This window comes from Monodon monoceros, unplaced genomic scaffold, assembly GCF_005190385.1.
Source record: "Monodon monoceros isolate NGI ecotype Baffin Bay Population unplaced genomic scaffold, NGI_Narwhal_1 Super_Scaffold_21, whole genome shotgun sequence".
Lineage (NCBI taxonomy): Eukaryota > Metazoa > Chordata > Mammalia > Artiodactyla > Monodontidae > Monodon > Monodon monoceros.
This window is the reverse complement of record NW_021703778.1, coordinates 66,727,917-66,742,579: the sequence shown is the minus strand read 5'-3', so window position 1 is coordinate 66,742,579 and position 14,663 is coordinate 66,727,917. Positions and strand designations below refer to the sequence as shown.

The window sequence follows — 14,663 nt, the reverse complement described above, 5'->3', positions numbered from 1 at the left end:
CTGGGCCCGTGAGCCATGGCCGCTGAGCCTGCGCGTCCGGAGCCTGTGCTCCGCAACCGGAGAGGCCACAACAGTGAGAGGCCCGCGTACTGCAAAAAAAAAACCCAAAAAAACAAAACAGTGGTTCTTCAGTATTTTTTGGAGGTGGTACTGTTTTAGAATCTAATGATAGCTATGGACCCTCTCAGCTGAAAAATAACCATACATGAAGTTTACACACAATTTCAGGAGTTAATGGACTTCAAGCTAAGAAAGCAATGAAAATTTTACTTGTGAAAGTATCTGCCTTTTCTTTTATTCTTTGCCTTGTTTCGGAAAGGATTTATGATGCCTAATACGATATAGCAAAGTAATTAAATTAAAACCAACAAGAAAAATGACACAAAGGGAAAACAAGATTTGAAAAGTTAAGCTAGAACCAAGATTTCGGTTAATAGAACAAATGTATGCCACCAAACTTTGTATACTTGCTAAAGCTTTCTGTTCCAATTTGTTTAATTATAACATGTTTAAACTTATGGAAATTCTTGATGAGTATCAGGAAATACGTGATCATGTTTTTGCTTAAACTAAATTAGAAGCATTTATTGAAGACCATTAGAAGCATTTATTGAAGACCACAAAGTAATTTTTTTGAATGAAACAAAGTCTTATCTGGAACAGGTTATAAATGGCCATTACCCATATAATAAAGTAGATTTATTATGCAAACTTTCCAAATAGCTTACATCAGGGAGTGGCACACTACACCTGGCCTGGCTCCTCTTTTTGTAAATAAAGTTACATAGCCACACACATTCATTCAGGTTTATCAGTGGCTGCGCTCACACTATGATGGCAAGGTTGAAAGGTTGCAACAGAGACCATGTGGCCTCCAAGTCCTAAAATATTTACTGTTCGGCTCTTTACAGAAATTTTGCCAGTTCCTGGCTTATATTATATAATAATGAATATTCTTGTTTGAAAGCACATGAACATCTCATTGCTTTTGCGTTTAACATCACATCTCCCCATTTTCTCATAATAGATTCATTTTTCTGTTTGTAATGAGTTCTCTAGTTTGTGCAAATTATTCTCTGTACTGTGTACATGATACATTGTATTTTGTCTACATTATTTTCTGTACCTTCCTCTTGTCTATCCCTCACTTGCTTCTTCCTGTGTCATTCTGATCTTTATTAAAGCTTCCCAACTTTTTGGTCGCCTAGTGATACTCCATTGTATAATCTGGAACCCTGTGAACCGCTTCCTTTTGACGTGGCACGATTTCGAGGCCTGACGGCTTCTGTGTTGCTGGACCTCACATATCTGACTGGCATTCACGAAGACATGGGCAAACAGAGCACCAAGCGACATGAAAAGAAACACCGACATGAGTCTGAGGAGAAAGGGGATGTTGAGCAGAAAATTGAGAGTGAATCTGCTTTAGATACACGAACAGGCTTAACATCTGATGATGTTAAAAGTCAGGGTACCACAAGCTCCAAATCAGAAAACGAAATAGCTTCATTTTCTTTAGATTCAACAGTGCCAGGTGTGGAATCCCAACATCAAATAACAGAAGGAAAAAGAAAAAATCACGAACACATATCCAAAAACCATGACATAGCCCAGTCAGAAATCAGAGCAGTCCAGCTGTCCTATCTCTACCTCGGTGCTATGAAATCACTTAGTGCTCTTCTTGGCTGTAGTAAATATGCGGAACTGTTGCTGATACCAAAAGTTCTGGCTGAAAATGGCCACAACTCAGACTGTGCGAGCTCTCCAGTTGTTCATGAAGATGTGGAGATGCGTGCAGCCCTTCAGTTCTTGATGCGCCACATGGTGAAACGAGCAGTTATGCGGTCACCCATAAAGAGAGCCCTGGGATTAGCAGATCTGGAACGAGCTCAAGCCATGATCTATAAGTTAGTGGTCCATGGCCTTTTGGAAGACCAGTTTGGGGGCAAAATTAAGCAAGGTAAGTTATCTGATTTTTAAAATTTTTGCTCCGTGCTATTGAAATTATTCCTAATTGTCAGAAGTGATATATTCTATTAAAGACTTACAAGTTTTGTTTGTTTGTTTGTTTTTTTTTTTTTTTGCCAAAGCAATTTTCACATTTCCTTTGCAAGGAAAACAGTTCCTTTCTGTTTCTTTATATTAATAATCATTTGTCTCCAGGCATACCTCATTTTATTGCACTTCGCAGATACTGCATTTTTTACAAATTGAAGGTTTGTGGCAACCCTGGGTTAGGCACGTCTTTCAGTGCCATTTTTCCAACAGCATTTGCTTGCTTTGTGTCTCTGTCACATTTTGGTAATTCCACAATATTTCAAACTTTTTCATCATTATTATGTTTCTTATGGTGATCTGTGATCAGTGATCTTTGATGTTGCTACTGTGACTTGCTGAAGGCTTAAATGATGGTTAGCATTCTTTAGCAATGAAGTATTTTTTAATTAAGATATGTACATTGGTTTTTTGGGTTTTTTTAAAGACATAATGCTGTTGCATACTTAACAGACTACAGTATAGTGTAAATATAACTTTTAGATGTACTGGGAAACCAAAAAGTCACTTTATTGCAGTATTTGCTTTATTGCAGTGATCTGGAACCAAACCCGCAATATCTCCGAGGTGTGCCTGTACCTATAATTTTCTATTTTAAACCTATGCAAGTATTAGAACTTAATAATTATTACATTTCATAAAACTGAAATTTAACTCATGCCACAGAAGGTACTCATGTATTTACTGATCTGATTCAATATATATATTATTCTGATAACTTCTCAGAGACGTTTTAAAGGACTTTTTAAAGTACTACTTTCATAGACTATATATTGTGTGTAAAAAACCTTGTTTTATCTTTTATCCTCACCTTTGGGGATAATATGAATTCTGAGATAAAAATGAGGTTCATTCAGTAAACGTTTACTGAGTGCTTACAGTGTGCCAGGTACTATTCTAGATTTTGGGGAGTCAACAAAACAAAGTCACCTGCCTTCATGGTGCTTCCATTCTTTTTTTCTTCCCCTTCCCTTCCTCTTTCTCTTCTTTTACCTTTTCCCTTACTCCCCTTCTTCCTTTTTTAGCTTAGATAGTAAGTAGGAAGAGAGAGGTGTGTGGTGCATATAAATAGGAGTGTTAAGATCATGATTATGAAAAGTACTTCGTCATTTAGCAAGCCAAATAGAATTAGCTCTCTATTTGTAACAACCGCTATCTTGATTATGTTTATTTGTAGGCTCCCTTACCAGATAAGAAAAATTACAAATATTTGTAAGCCCTTAGACATTTTAACTTTTTTTTTTTTAAACTCTTGGGAGTAGTTTATTTTGTGAAGCACTGTCATTTTTAGAACATGGAGTTTCTGTTTAGGTTTTTATTATTCTTGTATTTACATATCTTCATCTTTGCTTGTTTAAAGACTAAAGATAGGCATCAAAATCAAAGTGCTAAGGAAACACAGTTTTAATGATCTTTAGAGAACCTCTGGTTAAATCTTAACAAACAAAAGTGAAACTTTTTTGTTTTTAAGAGCACCTTCTCTAAAATAAGAAATGAGTAATTACAAGGGCTTGTTACATTATTGTCTGTAGAGTCTATAACGAGTACAATAGTGAATACAGGATGTATATATATAAGAACATTTTTTTCTGTAAATCTTTTGCAGAAATTGATACTTATGAAATATATTTAGAAGCTTTCCAAATTAAAAGTTTCCCATTCCCTCGTCACTTTTGAAAAAACAAATCCTTACTACTTTCTTAACCTTAATCTTGGCTTATAGAGATTGATCAACAAGCTGAAGAAAGTGACCAAGCCCAACAGGCACAGACGCCAGTTACCACTAGCCCATCAGCCTCGAGTACAACATCCTTTATGAGCAGCTCACTGGAGGACACCACAACTGCCACCACTCCAGTCACTGACACAGAAACGGTGCCTGCATCTGAGTCCCCAGGAGTGATGCCACTTAGTCTTCTCAGGTAGGGAAGTTGACTTTAATGTCTGCCATATTGATGCCTATGGTTCTAAATACACAGTTGTTCTCTTGTGAAGAATGTGTCCAACTAAGTCAAGGCATTCTAGAGCTAGAGGGAACCCAAGAGATCATATAGTCAAACTCATTTTACTGAAGTTGGAAGTGTCCCTCAGAAGTTTAATAACTTGCCCAAAGTCTCTCAGCCAGTTAGTGGTGGTCCCAGATCTAATCAGCAGTACCACTGACAATCAGGTACTGTAGTACTCTATCTTCTTATAATGATCTTTTTTTTTTTTTTGGCTAGGCTTTTGAATATTTTTTTTCCTCCGAAGGTAAATACTTGTATTTTGAATATTAGAGCCTCAAGAAAGAGCTTACCTCCAGGAAAATGATTTTCTCTTCTTGGTGTTTTCCTTATAAGCATAATTCTTTAACTATACTTTTATTCTTTCTATAAGGTCAAACAAGTCTACTTTTCAAATGAAAGAGCATGTCTTATGATCTTCTTCATCCAGCCCTATTTTAGTAGACTCATAAATTCCAAAGAATGCTTAAGTTTCTTTTTGCTTCAGTTTGCCAGATGTATACATAAAATAAAAACCTTTGAGTGAAAATCTTTAGGGGGAGACTTTTGTGAGCTCTCTTAACGAGGGCTTAAGTGAAATGAAGGGAAGCAGAATAGTTAGTCTCCCTTTTTCTTATTTCTTTCCCGCCTTCCCTTAATTGATAGGTCATTATTGTTTCCAGTGTGTGAACACATCTTAGAGGATAAGAGAGAGAGTGGCTATTATTGTAATGAGTCTAAAATTTTGGTGTGCACAAGAGCCACCTGGGAAGCTTTTTAAATGTCTGGGGCTGTATTCCCTAGCAAGTCGCATTCAGTAGGCCTGGTGTGGCACCTAGTTTGCATTTGAATTAAGTTTCTTCAGTGATTCTGATGCAGTGAGCTTCAGCTCACACATTAAGAATTATTGCTCTGGTCTTAGACAGAAGGAGCGCTAATCCAAGGAGCTACCAGTGGCCGGTCCCCACACATCTGCCTCTTAGCTCTCTCACTTAAGTAACACAGTTCCAGGAAGTGCCTCTGTTCAAGAAAGGAGGAAGAGAAGAGTGATAGGATATTCTAATATGGTTTTTAATCCTTCTGGCAATTACAGAATTCAAGGCATCCACAGAGAATCAGTAACACTGTGACTCTTTGTTTCCTTTCAAACTCCATAGGTGTGGAATTCAATGGTAAAATAATGCTCCCTTGCTCCCAGAGACATTCACCAGGCCTGTGACTCCTTCTTTCCTCTTAGTCTGCATTTCCCTGCTATTGGCTAAGACTGTAGTAGAGCTGCAGTTGTCTCTGCCTGGCTCAACATCATTTAATACAAGAAAAATCAGGGAACAACTGCCCCCTATGTGGATACCATCATATCACAGTTGCTTGACTGGGTTGACAGTGCTCTTTTGATGCTTAAAAAGTTATTAGTTTTGTTGGACAAATCTAAAGAGCAGTCACTCAGTGAGGATCTTCCTGGACTTACCTTTTAGCCAGTGTCTGCCTTTTCAGCGTGAGAGGGGCTGCTTCTCCTGTACCTTTACCCTCTACACAGCTGACATATCATTCATATGCTGTTTTTCATTTGTGTTGGGTGACTGGGCACGTATCTTTTCTTTCCGTAACTTACCTATAGACTCTCACTTTGAATCCATGTGAATAATTTCATGGCTATAGCGAATGTATGTATCTGAAGTAACTTATAATTTATCTATCTTTAAAAGCCTTCTTTATTCTCTAACTACTATATGCCTACCAAAATACCCCTGTCACCTTGGTATTATAGTAGAAGGAAAGCTGCATGAAGGCAGAGATTTTTTAAAAATCTATTTTGTTAATTGCTGTATTCCCCCCACCTGCTATGTTGCTTTCATTTTGCTGAACACGTGAAAAGGTATTACTTTTATAGTAAAAGCATCCTATGAGGTAACGATTTTTAAAACTGTGGAGTCTCTCTTCCCTCTCCCCAATTAAACTATAGCTAACTTGTATAGTTTTCCAGGTCTCATATTCTTCTGTAAGAAGATTGTGATGTATACATTATTTTCTCATTGGATTTCTGTGCTAACCATTGTTGTTTTCTTAAAGGCAAATGTTCTCTAGTTACCCAACTACCACTGTACTTCCCACACGTCGTGCACAGACTCCTCCAATATCATCGTTACCAACCTCTCCTTCTGATGAAGTAGGAAGGAGGCAAAGCTTAACTTCTCCTGATTCCCAGTCAGCAAGGCCAGCTAACCGCACAGGTGCGTGTGCTATCATGCGCTATGACACCCAGACCTTGACATTCCATATGTGTGAGACTTTATTATGTGGGCATTGTGTTTTGTCTTCACTGAAGGTAGAACAGTGATTTTAATTAAGGGGGATCTGCCCCATCGAACTGAGCTGTCTTCTCTCTTTTGAAGCTGTAGATTGAATTATGGCCATTTAAGAGAGAAATAATGTACTGTACATCAGTCATATTAGACTTTTCTTCTTTTCTAATATAGGCGTTTTTAATGCTGTTAATTTCCCTCTAAGCACTGATGTTGCTGCAATCCAAACATTTTGAAATGCTATGTTTTCATTTTCATTCAGTTTAAAGTACTTTCTAGTTTACCATTGATATCTTCTTTTTTTTTTTTTGCGGTATGTGGGCCTCTCACTGTTGTGGCCTCTCCCGTTGCGGAGCACAGGCTCCGGACGCGCAGGCTCAGCGGCCATGGCTCACGGGCCCAGCCGCTCCGCGGCATGTAGGATCTCCCCGGACCAGGGTATGAACCCTTGTCCCCTGCATCGGCAGGCGGACTCTCAACCACTGCGCCACCAGGGAAGCCCCTGATATCTTCTTTGACATATGGGTTCTTTGGAAGTATGTTATTTCGCTTCCTAATACTAGGGGATTTTCCAGGTATCTTTCTGTTGTTGATTTCTAATTTAATTTCATTTTCATCAAAGAACATATCTTGTATAATTTGAATTATTTTATTTTTATTTATTTATTTTTTGGTGGTAGATATTTAACTTTATTAGAAACTGCCTATAGTTTCGCATAGTGGTTGTCCCATTTTCTAATTGCTTCTTAGACTCTCAATCAGTCCTATTTTTTTGCCTCACTTTCGTTTCCAGAAGTATCTGCTACCACCCATTTCTGAACATTTTGAGATTCTGAGGAATAAGTTCTGTTGTTTTGACTTTCCTCATTGCTGTTGGAGGATTCAGTTTTCTCAGGACCACTGAGGCAATTTATGTTTGCCCATTGGCTTTCTTAACTTCTAAAATTTTATTGCAGTTTTCCTGTTCTCTCAGTCCTTATGGATTTCTGCATTTAAAATATTTCCTTTACTGCCATTTTAATGGGTTTTCAGGAATTAGTAGAACTAAATGCTTATGTTCAATTCACTATTTTAAGCTTATTCATTTTAAAAAATGTTTATTGGAGTATAGTTGATTTACAACGTTGTGTTAGTTTCAGATGTACAGCAAAGCGAATCAGTTATACATATATCCACTCTTTTTTAGATTCTTTTCGCATATAGGTCATTCAAGAGTATTGAGTAGAGTTCCCTGTGCTATACAGTAGCTTCTTATTAGTTATCTGTTTTACATATAGTAGTGTTTATATGTCAATCCCAATCTCTCACTTTATCCCTTTTCCCCTTTTCCCCCCTTGGTAACCATAAATTTGTTTTCTATATCTGTGACTCCATTTCTGAAACTTGTCTTATGGCGCAGAATATGGTCTGTTTTTTGTTTTTTTTTTTGCGGTATGCGGGCCTCTCACTCTTGTGGCCTCTCCTGTTGTGGAGCACAGGCTCTGGACACGCAGGCTCAGCGGCCATGGCTCACGGGCCTAGCCGCTCTGCGGCATGTGGGATCCTCCCGGACCGGGGCACGAACCCGTGTCCCCTGCATCGGCAGGCAAACTCAACCACTGCGCCACCAGGGAAGCCCTATGGTCTGTTTTTATAACAATTCCATTTACACTTGGAAAAAATGTGTATGTGCTACTGTTGAGTGGTATGTTCTAGAAATTGTTGATTAGGTCAAGTTGATTGATAGTGTTGTCCAAGTCTTCTTTATCCTTACTTATTTTTCATTTACCTATTCTATCAATTACTGTGGGAGTGGTGTTGAAATCTCTAACTATAATTGTGGATTTGTCTATTTCCCCTTTCATTTATTAGTTTTTGTTTCATGTACTTTAAAGCTCTGTTTTTAGGTCCATAAACATTTAGGATTCTTATACCTTCTTAATGAATTGACCTCTTTATTGTTATGAAATGACTCTCTTTATCTGTGTTAATACTGTTTGCCCTTAAATCTGCTTTATCTGGTATAAATGTAGCCACTTCTGAATTTTTTATTTGTTTTATAATCATGTATCTTCTCCCATCATTTTACCTTTAACTTATTTGGGTCTTTGTATTTAAAGTAGATTTCTTAAAGGTAGCCTATAGTTGGGTCCAGCTTTCAAAATTCAGCCTTACGTTCTCTACCTTTTAATTGGGATGTTTAGACCATTTACCTTTACTGTGATTATTGTTATAGCTGGGTTTAAATCTACCATCTTTTTTTTCATCTCATCAGTTCTTTGTTTCCTTTTTTCTCTTTTTCTATCTCCTTTGAATTAAATGAGTATTTTTAAAATTCCATTTTATCTCCTTTGTTGGCTTACTAGCTATACTTGCTGTTGTGTTTTTAGAGATTACTTTCAGGTTTATAGTATGCATTGTTAATTATCACAGTCTACTTTCAAGTAATGTTATACCACTTCATGTATAATAAAAGAATCTAACAATAGTATGCTTTCATTTCCCCTTTCGCAGCCTTTGTACTTTTGTTATTATAACTTTAACTTCTATGAATCTTATAAAGCCCCATAATACATTATTATTTTTGCTGTATATAGCCAATTATCTTTTAAAGATATTTTAAAAAACTAAAGTATGTATTTTTTATTTACTCACATATTTTCTAGTTCTGAGATTCTTTATTCTTTTATGTATATCAATATTTGCATCTGGTATCATTTCCTTCTGCTTTAAAGACTTCCTTTAACATTTCTTGTAGTGATCTGCTAGTGACGAATTCTTTTGGCTCTTATATGTCCAAAAGAGTCTATTTCACCTTAATTTTTTGAAAAAATATTTTCACTGGGAATAGAATTCTATATTGACAGTTGTTTCTTTTTCTTCAGTACTTTAAGGTGTTGCTCTACTGTCTTCTGATTTGCATTGTTTCCAGTGATAAGTCTTCTGTCTTTCTAATGTTGATGTAATATGCCTTTTTCTCTGGCTGCTTTTAAGATTTTTCTTTTTATCACTGGGCTTAAGCAATTTGATCGTGATCTGCCCTGGTGTAGTTTTTTTCATGTTTCTTGTGCTTGGGGTTTATTGAGGCTTTTGGACATGTAGGTTTAAAGTTGTCCATTAAATTTGGAAATTTTTCATTCATTATTTTTTCCAGATTTTTTTCTGTTCCACTACTCCTCCATTTTAGTGTCTCCAGTTACATGTATGTTAAGCCACTTGCAGTTATCCCACAGATCACAATCACTGATGCTCTGCTCTGTTTTTGTTTTCAATTCTTTTTCCTGTCTGTGTTTGATTTTGGATAATTTTTATTGTTGTGCCTTCTGGTCACTAATATTTTCTTCTGCAGTGTCTAATCTGCTCTTAATCCCATCCAGTGTATGTTTCCCTTCAGATATTGTAATTTTCTAGAAGTTCTGTATGTCTTTTTTTTTTAAATCCCCCATGTCTTTTTTAACATACTCAGTCTTTCCTCTGCCTTACAGAATACATGGAATAACAGTTCTCATTAGTAAAACAGTTATATTCTGTGAACACAGAATTAGTGAAAACTGAACCATTGTTCTCTAGGGAAAATACAGGGCTAGGTTTCTGTGAGCTTCTGGTCACACTTTGTCAACTGATCAATATATAACCTTATTTTATGTGTGTTTCAATTTAACGACACCATATTTAATATGTGTTGTTGATTCATTAGCATTGAACTCGTGGCCAGCAACACTATTAACTCATGCATGCGTGAAGCTTAACACTTATATTTTCTCCGTAAGGCACATTTTAGCCTTCTTGCACTTAGGAACACTAGACAGCATTTCAACACTATACTTGGGGGTCATTTTAAACAATGAAATCACCAACAAAAAGCACAAAAAATGCAAAAGAAGTAACACTAAATAGCATGAAAGGACACTTGTTATAGTCTGAGGGCTGAAACAAGAATACAGAGCATCACCTTGTTTGACCTCAGCTGGGAACAAATGCATCAGAAGACTGAATTTTTTGGTCACCCTGTCCATGTGAATGACTGTGAAAGTGCCATGAGTATTGATTTTGGAGTTACAAATTAACTTAAAGGAGTAGATTAATTGGCAGATAGGGAATCCACAATTAACGAGAATCAAGTGTATTTATAGTATCTGTTTTAATGTCTGTGGTACTTAATTTATCAATTATTTCTAGATCTGTTTCTATTAATTTTTCTCCTCATCTTGAATTGTGTTTTCTTGTTTCTTTGCACGTTTGGTAATTTTTCATTTGGTACCAGACATTGTGAATTTTACCTAGTTGGGTGCTGGATATTTTGTATTTCGTTCATTGTATTATACTTAAACTTTGTTCTAGAATTCAGTTAAGTAACTTGAAAACAATTTGATTCTTTCAAGGCTTCCTTTTAAGCTTTGTTAGGTGGGACCAGGACAGCCTTTAGTTTGTTTAGTATTGTATCTAAGACCTTATGCATTACAAAGTTTTTTCATTCTGGCTTGTTGTAACACAAACTTCCCAACCCTATGTGAGCTCTAAGGATTGTTCTGCCTGCTACTTCTTGGTGATTCTTTCCCTAGCTTTGGATAGTTGCTGTATTAGCATCAGCTGAGGACTTGAGGGGAAGAGGACCCTCTGCACATTTCTGGAGTTCTCTATGTAGCTGCCCTCTTTCCATACAAATCTCCCCTTTCTGGATTCTGCCCTGTGAATTCTAGCCACTTTTGAACTCTGTACTCTGTCTCTGCCATTCAGAGAGACCACTGAGTTTGGCTTGAATTTACCGTCCCTGACCTGCAGTTTGGGAAATTCTTTCCAGGCAGTAAGCTAAGGCAGTTGTACACCTTGCCTCATTTGATCCTCTTCTCTCAGCGATCACCGTCCTACACTACCTATTGTCCAATATCTGCAGACTGTTGTTTGATAATTTTTGTCTGTTTTTTAGTTGTTTAAGGTGAGGGTAAATCTAGTGTCTGTTACTCTACTGTGGCAAGGAGAAGTCCATCAGATATATCAGGGCTATCACCACTGTAGCAGTAATGACATTTTTTTAAGCAAAAATGAGAGTTATAGTCTTCCCTCCCTCCATCCTTCCCTCTTTCCCTCCTTCCCTTCTTCCTTACTAATTCAATTTGAAAGCCATTAAGTGGGGCCAAGCTAGGGAGGCATTCATGCCAGCAGAGTATGGGAGGTACATGGCATGGTAGTCCAGTATGGGTTGTCAGAGCCAGATTGGGGTGAAAAAAACACCTCATGTGTGTGGGGAGTGGCCTGGCATAAGGTTTTGGAGTCCAAGTGGGGCAAAGAAGTGTCCATATGGCCTGGCACTAGGTGTCAGAACCATATAGGGTGAAGAGGGCCTCCACTGGCAGCTGTCCACTGCGAGGGCCTTGGGACAGTGATGCTTCAGTAGCAGTACACACACCTAGTGCCAAGATCCTATCTTTTAAATACCATTCTCTACTAGAAGGAACCTTGATCTTCTGAGAGAGAAATGGCTGATTTCAGGTCTCAGTATGAGATGAGCCTAGAATAGCTTGTGCCATAAAGTGACAAAGTACTCAGAGAATGATGGGCACAGGCTGGAAGGATATAGAAATCAGAGTGAAGGGACATCCACTGGCCAAATCTGGGAGATTTGGGGCATAAAAATAAATAATAATTACAATAACAGATAGTAACTCATGAATGCAATGAGAATCCATAACCCTATACTGATGGAGAAAGGAGAAGCTTTGCTTTAGAGTGGAATACCAACTGATGAATCTGAAAGCAATGATGGACTTAAAAAAAACCATCATTTTATCAACCGTTGTAATGATAATTAATTCAGCCAGTAAGCATAAATGGATGCAGAGTGAAACTGATGAAGAATGAGATATTTACCTATTCTCATAGTGTTTTCCCACAAATACTTACTAATTACAAAGAAAATTTAAAAAAGAGTACCTTTACAGTGGAGAAACCTGGCAGATACCAGCTTCACTCAAGTGATCAAAGTTAACATCATCAAGTTAACCTTGTCAGACCCATCATAATGGGACAACATGAAATCATGAACCATCTAATAGAATGCAGTAAGAAGAGGGCAACATCAGTTTTGTGCTTCTCCTGCCAAAATGCACAACCTGAGTCTAATCATGAGGAAACAGCAGACATCAGATTGAGGGACTTTCTACCCTATAACTGGCCTGGAATCTTCAAAGTATCAAAGTGAAGGAGACTGAAGAGACATGAAAATTAAATGTAAAGATGATCCTGGATTGGATCCTTTGCTGTAAAGAACGTTATCAGGACTTTCCTTGCAACTAGAATGGAATCTGGATTAGATGATAATTGTTAATTTCCTGACTTTGATAGTTGCCTTGTGGTTATACAGGAGAATGTTGTTATTTCTAAGAGTAATATATTAATGTATTCAGGGAAGATGGAGCATTATGTCTGCTACTTACTCTCCAGTGGTTCAAGGGTAAAAGAATTCTTTGTACTATTCTTACAAATTTTTGTAAAGCTTGAAATTTTTTGTCAGTAGGAAACTATTTTTAAAAAAGAAAACATTAAACATTTTTTTCAGCAGGTTTGTTTATAGCTAGTTTATCTTTAAGAAAAACCTTAAAAAGCTATATCAGATTTAATCATATTTAGTTACTAGAGAATTCTTAGTAGAGTAACATTTCATTATATTTGGACACTATTAAGAAAATTGGGAATTATGGTTACTATAAGAATACTTTTTATTCATGGCATATAGTGATATTTAGGACTTCTCTTTCTTTTGTCTCAGCCTTGTCAGACCCAAGCAGTAGACTTTCAACTTCTCCTCCTCCGCCAGCAATTGCAGTACCCTTGTTGGAAATGGGGTTCTCTCTCCGGCAGATTGCAAAAGCCATGGAAGCCACAGGTAGTATACTTTTTTTTAATGTTTTTTTAATTGGAGTATAATTGCTTTACAATGTTGTGTTAGTTTCTGCTGTAGAGTGAAGTGAATCAGCTATACGTATACATATGTCCCCTCCCTGCTGGACCTCCCCCCCTCCCCATTCCACCCATCTAGGTCATCACGGAGCACCAAGCTGAGCTCCCTGTGCTGTACAGCAGGTTCCCACTAGCTATCTGTTTTATACATGGTAGTGTATTTATGTTAAACCTAATCTCCCAATTCATCTCACCCTCCTTTTCCCCCCTGTGTCCACATGTCCGTTCTCTACGTCTGTGTTTCTATTCCTGCCCTGCAAACAGGTTCATCTGTACCATTTTTCTAGATTCCACATATATGCATTAATATTTGGTATTTGTTTTTCTCTTTCTGACTTACTTCACTCTGTATGACAGACTCTAGGTCCATCCACATCTCTACAAATGACCCAGTTTCATTTCTTTTTATGGCTGAGTAATATTTCTTTATATATATGTACCACATCTTCTTATCCATTCCTCTGTCAATGGACATTTAGGTTGCTTCCATGTCCTGGCTATTGTAAATAGTGCTGCAGTGAACATTGGGATACATGTGTCTTTTTGAATTACAGTTTTCTCAGGGTATATGCCCAGTAGTGAGATTGCTGGATCATATGGTAATTCTATTTTTAGTTTTTTAAGGAACCTCCATACTGTTCTCCATAGTGGCTGTATCAGTTTACATTCCCACCAACAGTGCAGGAGGGTTCCCTTTTCTCCACACCCTATCCAGCATTTATTGTTTGTAGACTTTTTGATGATGACCATTCTGACTGGTGTGAGGTGATACCTCACTGAAGTTTTGATTTGCATTTCTCTAATGATTAGTGATGTTGAGCATCTTTTCATGTGCCTCTTGGCCATCTGTATGTCTTCTTTGGTGAAATGTCTACTTAGGTCTTCCACCCACTTTTTGATTGGGTTGTTTGTTTTTTTGATACTGAGCTGCATGAGCTGTTTGTATACTTTGGAGATGAATCCTTTGTCCGTTGCTTTATTTGCAAATATTTTCTCCCAACGTGTGGGTTGTCTTTTCGTCTTGTTTATGGTTTCCTTTGCTGTGCAAAAGCTTTTAAGGTTCATTAGGTCCCATTTGCTTATTTTTGTTTTCATTTTCATTACTCTAGGAGGTGAGTCATAAAAGACCTTGATATGATTTATGTCAAAGAGTGTTTTTCCTATGTTTTCCTCTAAGAGTTTTATCATGTCCAGTCCTACATTTAGGTCTTTAATCCATTTTGAATTTATTTTTGTATGTGATGTTAGGGAGTGTTCTAATTTCATTCTTTCACAGGTAGTTGTCCAGTTTTCCCAGCACCATTTACTGAAGAGGCTGTCTTTTCTCCATTGTTTATTCTTGCCTACTTTATCATAGATTAGGTGACCACAGGTGCGTGGGTTTATC

The 14,663-nt window shown here is 37.3% G+C and overlaps 1 protein-coding gene across 12 annotated transcripts in view; it reads left to right on the top strand.

The window, feature by feature from the left end:
* The window catches only part of HERC1 (HECT and RLD domain containing E3 ubiquitin protein ligase family member 1), a 214,857-nt gene that overhangs the window by 137,597 nt on the left and 62,597 nt on the right, over positions 1 to 14,663 (top strand). For 10 of the 12 annotated variants that reach the window (XM_029239001.1, XM_029239011.1, XM_029239006.1 and 7 more), the window contains 4 exons: positions 1,185 to 1,960; positions 3,779 to 3,977; positions 6,108 to 6,268; positions 13,086 to 13,202. In XM_029239001.1, coding sequence (XP_029094834.1) covers positions 1,185 to 1,960; positions 3,779 to 3,977; positions 6,108 to 6,268; positions 13,086 to 13,202 — 1,253 coding nt within the window. The remainder of the gene's footprint in view (positions 1 to 1,184; positions 1,961 to 3,778; positions 3,978 to 6,107; positions 6,269 to 13,085; positions 13,203 to 14,663) is intronic. The other 2 variants (XM_029239007.1, XM_029239005.1) reach the window with 1 other exon arrangement.